The 9,934-nt window shown below is 32.9% G+C and overlaps 1 protein-coding gene across 1 annotated transcript; it reads right to left on the bottom strand.

The window, feature by feature from the left end:
- Positions 1-268: 268 nt before the first annotated feature.
- On the bottom strand, positions 269-1,842 carry LOC114263951 (uncharacterized). Its single transcript, XM_028204527.2, has one exon. The coding sequence runs from the start codon at positions 1,574-1,576 to the stop codon at positions 614-616; it is 963 nt and encodes a 320-aa protein (XP_028060328.2). The 5' UTR covers positions 1,577-1,842; the 3' UTR covers positions 269-613.
- Positions 1,843-9,934: the final 8,092 nt, after the last annotated feature.

Here is a 9,934-nt window from a genome sequence, read left to right on the forward strand (position 1 = left end):
AAAGTTGAACCATTTAGTCCTAAAAGTTTTCTTATGCTCCATTTAGTCCCATTTGCACATCAATCTAATGTTCGAAACATTAATCTGATGTTCGAAATCTAATGTTCGCAACATTAATCTGATGTTCGAAATTTAATGTTCGAAATATTAATCTGATGTTTGAAACATTGTAATGGAACCTTTCAGTCTATAAGAAAATTTTTAGGACTAAACAGTGTATAAGTTATTAATTTGAGATTTATTGGTGCATTCCCCTGTATACTTCTACTTTTAGTAACATGAGAAAACAAATTTTTTTTTTTTTTCAAAAATTAAATCTTGCGTAACAAATTAACATTTATTGTTGTAAAAGCTTCCAAATTCTCTCTCCCTCACACTCTCTCTCTCTCTCTCTCTCTCTCTCTCATCTGATGTATTGCTCTGTGGATTCCTTTCCTATGGTATCATTCCAAAGACTTGAAAAAGACAGAATCCACCATGTATGTATCTTTCTTTCCACTATTGCCAATTCACCACCCTTGCCAGCTCTGCTAAATTTAGCAACAAAAATGCATTCAAATTGTGTATATATCATCCATATTCACAGACACGTCATCTGACCCCCTTATTAATCTCATCTTATCGTCACACTGTGCTGGCTCCACCCATGCAGATTATGGTGGTGGTGGTGGTGAACCAGCTCATGACACCTTCGAAAACCATCTCCATCGCCACTTTTCACCGGAAATACCCACTTCCCACTCATCTCTTCTTCTTCTTCTTCTTCTTCTTCTTCTTCTTCAATAGTTTCTTCAATCTCCTCCTCCTCCTCCTCTACTTGTTCTTCTTCTTCTTCTTCTTCAATAACTTCTTCAATCTTTTCCTCTTCCTCTACTTGTTCTTCTTCTTGAACATCTATATCTCTAATGAGATATAATCTCAACCGTCCATCTTCGCGGGAGGCACGTAAAACCTCAAGCCGTTCAATCTTCACCTCCATGAGCTCTAACCTCCCGTCTCTCCTCACCGGCCGGAGATAGAAAATCGGCTTTCCGTTCTGATTCATCGACGATAATGGCGGTGGAAAATTCTTCACCTCACTCCTCCATCCCATTCTATTCCTTTTTGGCCGAATCGTCGTCGTCGTCATCGAATTCACCACATCGTCGCTAATATTCTCAATCTTGTCATCAACCCTCCACTCATCGGAGCTTTCAAACCCTAAACTCTCGGTACACAACATCAGCCCGTCCACGCTTCCTCCCACCTTATCAAGAAACCCTATCTTCACGGCAGCGGCGGTGGTAGCACTGGGAGAGGAAGGTGGTGATGGTGATTTGACGGCGGAGGACTCAACGACATTGGTGGGTCGGTGGATGTTGTCGGCGGTGAGAGCGACGAAACTGAGGCCGCCGGTGACCGGAGATGCAAGATTCTGGCAGTGGTGGCGAGGGGGGGTTTCAACTACTGTTCCATTGTTGTTGTCCTTGGAGTTAGCGAAATTGAGCAAAGAGTGTACGCTTTTGACGCAAAAGTTGATCATAATTGTAATTGTTGTGAGTAGAAAAGTTATAGAATGTGAGGGAAGAAAGGACATCTGGGTTGGGGTGAGTTGGGGTTAAAGGGATGATAGTAGGGGATTAGGGTATTAATAACATACTCAAACCAAAGATAGATATAGATGGATAGATGGATAGGGGGGAGGAGAGAGAAAGAGTGGGTAGAGAGAGAGAGAGAGAGAGAGAGAGAGAGAGAGAGAGATATGGTGGACAGAGTGCCAACGTGCCGAATAGAGCTGGAGGGTGATGAGGAGAGGAATCGGTGCCGGGTCCCACGTAAAGATGGCAGACTATGACCTCGCAACACCCAAGATCTACCCGCTCCCTACCTCCACTCTTCCACTCTCTTTTCCTATCCTCTTCTTTTTTTTTTTCTTTTTTCTTTTTTATATTTATTTATTTTTTTTTTTTGTGTTTTGGTTGGGAGGAGATAATTAACTTGTGGAAGTACGATAATATATGATGCATTTTGCAAGACACACATGAATCGAATCTACACGTGGAAGATTAGCATCGAAATTGTTAGGCCACATGTTAGTTAGACTTGGACAAGGTTTGAAGTTGATTTATATTGGGTAATATTACTCTAATTTAATAGTTCAATTTTTTTTTTTAAAATTTCATAATATGATAATATATTTAAATATTTAAAGCAATTCATTTTTTCATTCATTCTCTAATTATTAGTTAATTATATATGATTAAGTTTAAAAAAAAAAATTGGATTCTCTCAGGTTGGTTATCTAATTTAAAAAGAAATTATTCAATACTCTTGGAGTATTGCTAAAGTAATAATTATTGGTTTAAAGCATAAAACCTACCACTTTTGTGTTAGAATTATAAGAGACAAGTGATGATATATCTAACATGTAAATGGAAGGGAACAATGCTCTAGGAGTATTGAATAATTTCTTAGTGTTTGAACTTGGTGGACCCATTTTGGAGCCGACCTCATGATCCGAACTATTCATTTTTTATATTTAAATTACATTTATGTAAAAAAAAAAAAAGGACAACAATTATAATTCCAATAATAGTTATTCATTTTTTGTAATACAAATATGTTTGATTTCAATTTTTGGAATTTAATTTTCTACAAATTAAGTTTTTTTATTTTGAATAATGTTATATGCACCAATTAGTGTACTAATTGATGATTTGGTATAATTTAAAATGTTTTTGGTATTTATAATTTGTATAATGAGTAAAATCAATAATAATGTCCTGTTTTTTATATTTGTAATTTGTATAATGAGTAGGAGAAATAATAATGTCATAACTAGTGTTGGTACACTAATTAGTACACTAATTGGTGCATGTAGAACCACCATTCTATTTTTTGTGTTTTTTTAAATTATTTTTAGTGAATATTTTTAAAATTTTAAGTAATTTTTTAACTTTTTTAGATATGCCTTACTTAGATGTATCTAAAAAGAAAAATATGTATAAAAAATCAATAAATACACAAGAATACAAAAAATGTATTGAATTCTTGTATTATTATTATTTTTTTTTTGGTATTTGAATTTTCTAAAAAAAAAATCCACAAATATTATACTTTTTAAGTGTATTTATGTTAGGTGTATCTAATTTTTTTTTTTTAAAAAAACCTTAGAATATTTAAAAAAAATTCAGTGAAAACAAAAAAAAATATGAATTTTTTTTTTAAAATTTTCTAAAAAGTAAATCCTGAAAAACCAAACCAAACAAGATTTAAACATATGTTTATCGATATCTGATCGATCATCTTAATTTTTTAGATGAATATTTTATCTAACGAATACTAAAAAATAAACAATTTAGATTACTGAGATCGGATCCAAAATGGGCCTAGCAAGCCCAAAGACTCTCTCAAATTGAGATGGTCTACTTAAAAGAATCCAAATCTTTTTTAAAAACAATTCTAAAAAGTTAACTTTTATATCATTTTTCTAACCATTTATATTTTGTAAAAGTGTTGGAATATTATTTGTCCTCGTCATTGTGGAGGTGAAATATACAAAATAATATTTTGAAAAGTTTAGCTATTTAATTTTGTACAGAAAAAATGATTGCCCATCCAAATATATTTTCAAAAATTTTCCAAACAAATTTAACAAATCAAAGTTTGTTTGTTTGTTTGTTTGTTTGTTTGTTTGTTTGTTTTTTTTTTTTTTTCAGATAGAGATATATCAAAGTTAAAGTGAGGTTTTTAGGAATAATACATCTAGACAAATACTATAGAGTGGTAACTATCAATATTTCGAAAAAGATGGCTTAAGTATTGTTGGGGCTCATGGGACTCATAAGATGTCCTATTCCGATCATTAGAATTGTTTATTTTCTAAAATAATGTGTAAATTCAAGGGGCTTATAAAGAAATAAAAATTTTAAAATAAAATTTGGTGTTTCGAGTTTGAATCACGCAAGAGGCGATGGAAAGTTTGTCCAATCCTTAATTTTAGGGTTTTGGGTTTGATTATCACCGGAAAACAAAAAGAAGAACACGATAATGTGTAAGTCATTTATTAAAAAAATAAAAATAGATTAACATGTTGAATAAAATTATGTAATTATAAATATCAGATCAATTTTTCATACTTCTTTTTTATTTAATTCATATATTTTTTATTCATGTAAGATAATAAATGAAATTTAATGAATTACAATTATAATGATGAAGATCAAATACAACGTCAATAAGTCTAAGGTTCGAGAAAAGAAGACCAAATTCTAACCAAAAAATCTGCTATGAGGTTGAGATTAAAATGATAGGCATAGATAAATCTTAACTATACATCGATTTTTTTGACAAAATTCTAGATAAAAATTTTGAATTTATATCATTATTTACAACATACAATCAAGAAACTCTCAAAATGGGAGATATCCCAATAAACACACCAGAATAAAACCCACATTTAAATATAAAAAATTTGAAGAGATGCAAGAATTTTAACCAATCAAACCAGTCCATTGCTTTAGGAATCCACATTGAACTGGGAAAAACATACTCCCTGTTAAATTACAAAATAATTACCTATATATGAAAAATTTTATGATTTTAATAATTAAAATTTATAGACTTTATCATCATTTTGATTTTTTTTTTCCAACCCTTACATTGATATGTTATTTTTCCTTTAATTTTTAAGGATCAGTGGACTGGACCGTACTGTTTGGACCTGGAAGGGGTTCCGTCTCGATAATCCAAATTGTTCATTTTTTGAACCACAAAATGTAGATTATCCATAAAAAAAAAATAAGTCGATCCGATAACTATATAACCACGTTAGTTTATTACATTTGTCTCCCAAAAAATGAATGGTCTGGTTGTCAAATAATATTTGTCATTCATATTTTGCAAATAAATGTCATAGACTAACGTAGCTATGGTTATCAGATCGACATGATTATTTTCAAGAATAATTTATACGTTATGGTCTAAAAAATGAACGGTTCGCACAATCCAGTTCACAAAGTGGGTTGGAAACGATCTACTGCCTAATTTTTAAAAGGGAAAATTTCAAAAAAGTGGAGGGTATAAAAAATAATTTCAAAATGATGATAGTACAAGTCTTTATTTCATAAATTTATGTACGAACCACTTCTACTTCTATCATTTTAAAATTATTTTGTCTACCCTTCACTTTTTAGAAATTCTCCCTTTTTAAAATACAAAAATATGACTATGCATGATTGTATACTGCACTTACGGGTGTAAATTTGGAATTGTCGAGTTATGCAGGCTCCTGCCAAAATTCGCTTAAGACTAGCCCACACGAAAAAAATTTAGGCCCAAGCCCAAGCATGCTCAAAATAGGGTCGCGCGCCTAGGCTCAAGCTCGGGTCGCAAGCCGGGCTTGGTGGGCTTCTTTTTTTTTTGCAAAAATAATTTATAGATATATTATATATATAAATTATTTATGAGGAATAAAAAATAAAAGAAAATTTGTACTATAGTATTTTAGTTAAGATTAATGAAATGTTTGATTATAATTCTTTTTTCTTTTTTTTATCTACAAACAAAACTTTATTGATGAAAGAGGCGAAATACATGCAAAATTACATCAACAAAGCAGGGGAGTACAGAAAGTATCATAGCTAAATTTAACAATCCCAACTAGGTTGACATCGCAAAGAAAGCACAATCATATGCTAAGCACTCGCCCCAGGATTGGTGAGGAACCAATCAAAAACACCCAAAGAAAAGAACAACCAAAGGCTAATAATCAAAAGAAATACACCCAAAGAGGAGAACAACCGAAGGCTAATACAAAAGATTCACCCTATTGTTGGACTAATGAACCAAAGAGCTCATATGGATAGGCAGAGAACTAGCAACAGAGCATTCAGCTCCATTACTAGCAGACAGCATACAGCAGTAGAGGCAAAAGCATACTCCAGCAGATAGCATACAACAGACAATAGCAGAAGCATACTCCAGTAGCCAGCAGCAGAAGCATAAGGATAGGCAGGGTACTTGCTCCAGATCATTCAACCTCCATTTCTAATACAGAGCTTCACCAACAGACAGCAACAGAAGCATACTCTAACAACATACACACTAGCAGATGTAGCAGAAGCATATTCCAGCAGCATACACACTTTACAGTGACAGTCCCAACAGCCAAAAACAAAACACCCCCATGCATTATGGATTCACCCAGCAAGCGGCAACAACAACATAAACAAGAGCAGCATAATGGATTCAACACTACAACCCTGCTGATATAACTAGCCAGATAACCACCTTCACTTTAATCAAATTAGCATCATCAATCAATTCTATAACTACTAGTACTCAAAAAACCGTAGCAGCATCAAACTTTCAACAAAAAAAACCCAGCAGCAACACCAGTAGACCCAGCAGCAGCACCTAACTTTCAACAAGACAGAACTCCTGATCTGCTCTGCCTCCACTCAGCATTATCACCAGCAAAGTAATATATCAGCAGCAACGATAACAACCTCAAGAAACCCTTTACTGGAGCATCCACTTACCCTTAGAAATACACCTTATCAGATCATAACCCCTCTGCAGCCTACCAAACTTTTAGCAGCTTCTTCTCACTTGTTAAATATTGGAGACAATATTATTAATAGAATAAAAGCATCCAGGATCATATGATTTCAACCAAAGAGCTAACCTTGTTTTAAGGAGATCGCATAGTTCCCCAGACATGGTTGTAAACCAGAAAAAATGCATTCATTCCTGCATCTCCAGATTGACCAGATCACAGCTGAAGGGATAGCTTTCCAGATTTGTTTTTCCTTCTTTTTAAACTTCCAACTCAGACACCATTGGAGCAGACCCTCAACTGACCGTGGAGGTACCCACTGCAGCCCCCACCATTGAATCATACATGATCAGACTTGCCATACAAACGGACAGAGCAATAAAATATGGTTTAGAGCGTCCACTACCTCTTTACAGGACACACAGTACAAATCTGCATTACCTACCAATTCTATTCAAAAACTCAGCTGTCTTTAATCCGTCTTTCCATGCTAGCCAGGTGATAAACTTGGCCTTAGGAGGAGAAAAATTATTCCAAATAAGGCCAGTTGAATTGGATGTTTGGCCATTTACCAATTCACACCATTTATATGCAACACTCACCTTGTATACACCTACATTCCCAGCCTTTCATCTCACAGAATCCCCTTTCTCCAACTGTAATCTTGGCCCATTACCTAACACAGCATAAAGCCTTAGAACCTCATTTTCTTCCCAAGCATAAAGAGTTCTTCTGAAATTGAAGAATCACTTATTTGACAAATCTCTTCTTGCCAGAATTTCACTCAATGAGCTTCATTTCTTTGTGCATAATTGATAGAGTCTATGGAATTGAGTCCTAAGACTAGATTCCGAAAACCAATTGTCATCCCAGAACCTGATCCTCCTCCCATCACCAATTGTGATTTCTACGTTCTCCACAAAGAAATTAAACAAGTTTGGACTAGACTGGGCTATATCAACAATGTCCCTCCAGATTTTTGAAACAAGACTTAAATTTGTTGCTTACACACCATTGTTTTCCATAATAAACCCTCTTCGATCGCAAACCTCTACCACCATTTCAGTAGCATACATTGGTTTACAAGTCTTAAATCTCTGATCCCCAATCCCCCTTTATTCTTGTCCATTGATTATAATTCATATGGTAGTATTTAATCATGTATGGCTTATTTTTTTAGTTATGACTAAAAAAGTTAGAAGTTATGTAATTTTCTTCTTTTGTTATGACATTATTTTAGTTATTATAATTCATGAGAGCTATTTGGTTATGGCTCGTGTGGTGTTTAGTTATGCATTTTTTTTTAATTTTTTTATTTATAGTTATGACTAAATACCAAATTATGTCATTTTGTACTTTAGTTATAGCTAATTATCTTCTTAAATTATGATATTATTTTAGTTATGATTAATGAGATATTTGGTTATATTATATTTTGTAGTTATGACTCAAAAATTATAAAGTTATGCCATTTTCTTATTTAGTTATAAGGTGCGTACATAGTCTTTCTCTAAAAAAAAAATAAAATGAAATGAATAATTTTATATATATCAAAATGAAATGAAATATTACAATCATTAAACTAAATAGATAACATTTAATGAATAAATTTTATTTCAAAATGAAATAAAATATCAAAAAAATTTATATCATTAAATAAAATAGATGTAGTTTATTGATGATGGTAGAGAAATTGCATCACGATAGGTCGAGTACATCCTAACCAGGTTGGTACCTACTAGCCTATCAATCATTTATATTATATTCCACTTCAATAACCTAATAAAAACATTATGAAATTAAATAGTGAAAAAAAAAAATTGTTAATCTATCATTGGAAGAACAGGACAATTTACTTGCGGTGCCCAATGATATATCATTTAAATCGCCTTGAATGCTCTCATTTTCACTGCAATCTTGTCTGCTTATAAGCGCAAGCATATGATCTCTCGATATCATAAGTGCCCCAATCATTTGGGATGAAAATCTGCTGCGATACTCGCTCAACACCCATCCACTTGTACTAAAAGCTATTTCAGAAGCCACTGTAGAAATAGAAACAATTAGTATATCATGGGCCATTTGTGAAAGCACAAATCATATAGTTTTATTTTGTTTATACCAATCTAAAATATCAAAATTGATGGGGCAGGGCCCAAGATGGCCCAATCCATGATTGCTATAGGTTTCCCAAACAATTATTTGATTAGTTATCATCATAAAGCCGATTAGAATATCCCCAACACCAAGCCCAACAGAGAACTCACAACAGTCAAGCCCATGCACTAGCTAGACATGTGTCAAGCAAAAGCCTAGCCATGTGGCTGACAAGGATTCTACAAAGATGTTAAAGCCACACGCTAAGCATTAAATACAATTGTCAAGGCATTAAATGTAATAAGACCTCTCACTTTGAAGCATAGTAAAATAGCCATGGTCGACGGCAAGCAAGTGGTAGACTTTCGGCCAATGGGACAGCATGAATAAATAAGGAAATGATTAATAAGAAATATAAGAAAGTTTCTGAGGAACGTTTAGTAAAGAACTTGGTCGTCGGAGGGTCTGTAAGAAGGAACCACCCTCATTTTGGAATTTTCCTACTAGACTTGTTACAGGTGCGATTAGAAAGACAAATTACAGTCAACCCATGGAGTGCTTGGATCAGTCTGACCCATCTCTTGCCGATAAAACTGTAGTATCAAAAATAAGGATTCAATTTTTATATTTCATAAATAGCAAATATATTTACTAAATAAAATTCATTTTTTTAACACACAACACACAAAAATCATAACTTTATTTTCTTAAAGAGTGTTGGCGGATTGGGTTGGATCGGGTGGCCTTTCATCCACAATCTATACAAACTTAGGCAGATTGAACGAAATACATCCGCATTCTTTTGCTCAGACCATTAAACTGTCCATTCTATAGCATATTGATTTGGGCCATTCAATTTTAACAAATCCAATGGATTCTTGTCAACTGCTAACTTAAAGTATAACTAAAAATTTCTTTAATAATAATAACAAGCGAAGTATTTGGATGTGTAAGGTGTATACCATATGCACTTGCGTAAATTCTCATAAATATACATAAATTACCTCACAAAATTGTGTAAATTCTCACAAATATATATACGTTGTAATTTCTCAAATTTTTATAAGTTAACTTATGTATATTTATGAAAACTTACTCAATTTTGTAAAGTAATTTACGTGTATTTGTGAGGTAATTTACATATATTTATGAGAACTTATACAAATACATATGGTATGCACTTGCATACTTAAGAATTGTCCAAATAATAATCACAATAAGTTATAATTAAATTATAACTAGCATCATAACAAGTTATAATTAAAAATCATAAAAATTGTAACTGTCACATATATAGTA

This window comes from Camellia sinensis, chromosome 2, assembly GCF_055761805.1.
Source record: "Camellia sinensis isolate YWXY chromosome 2, ASM5576180v1, whole genome shotgun sequence".
Taxonomy (NCBI): Eukaryota; Viridiplantae; Streptophyta; class Magnoliopsida; order Ericales; family Theaceae; genus Camellia; species Camellia sinensis.

What these genes read in the sequence shown, in the direction of transcription:
- LOC114263951 (XM_028204527.2), bottom strand. Translation starts at nt 1,576, where the DNA reads ATGTCCTTTCTTCCCTCACATTCTATAACTTTTCTACTCACAACAATT.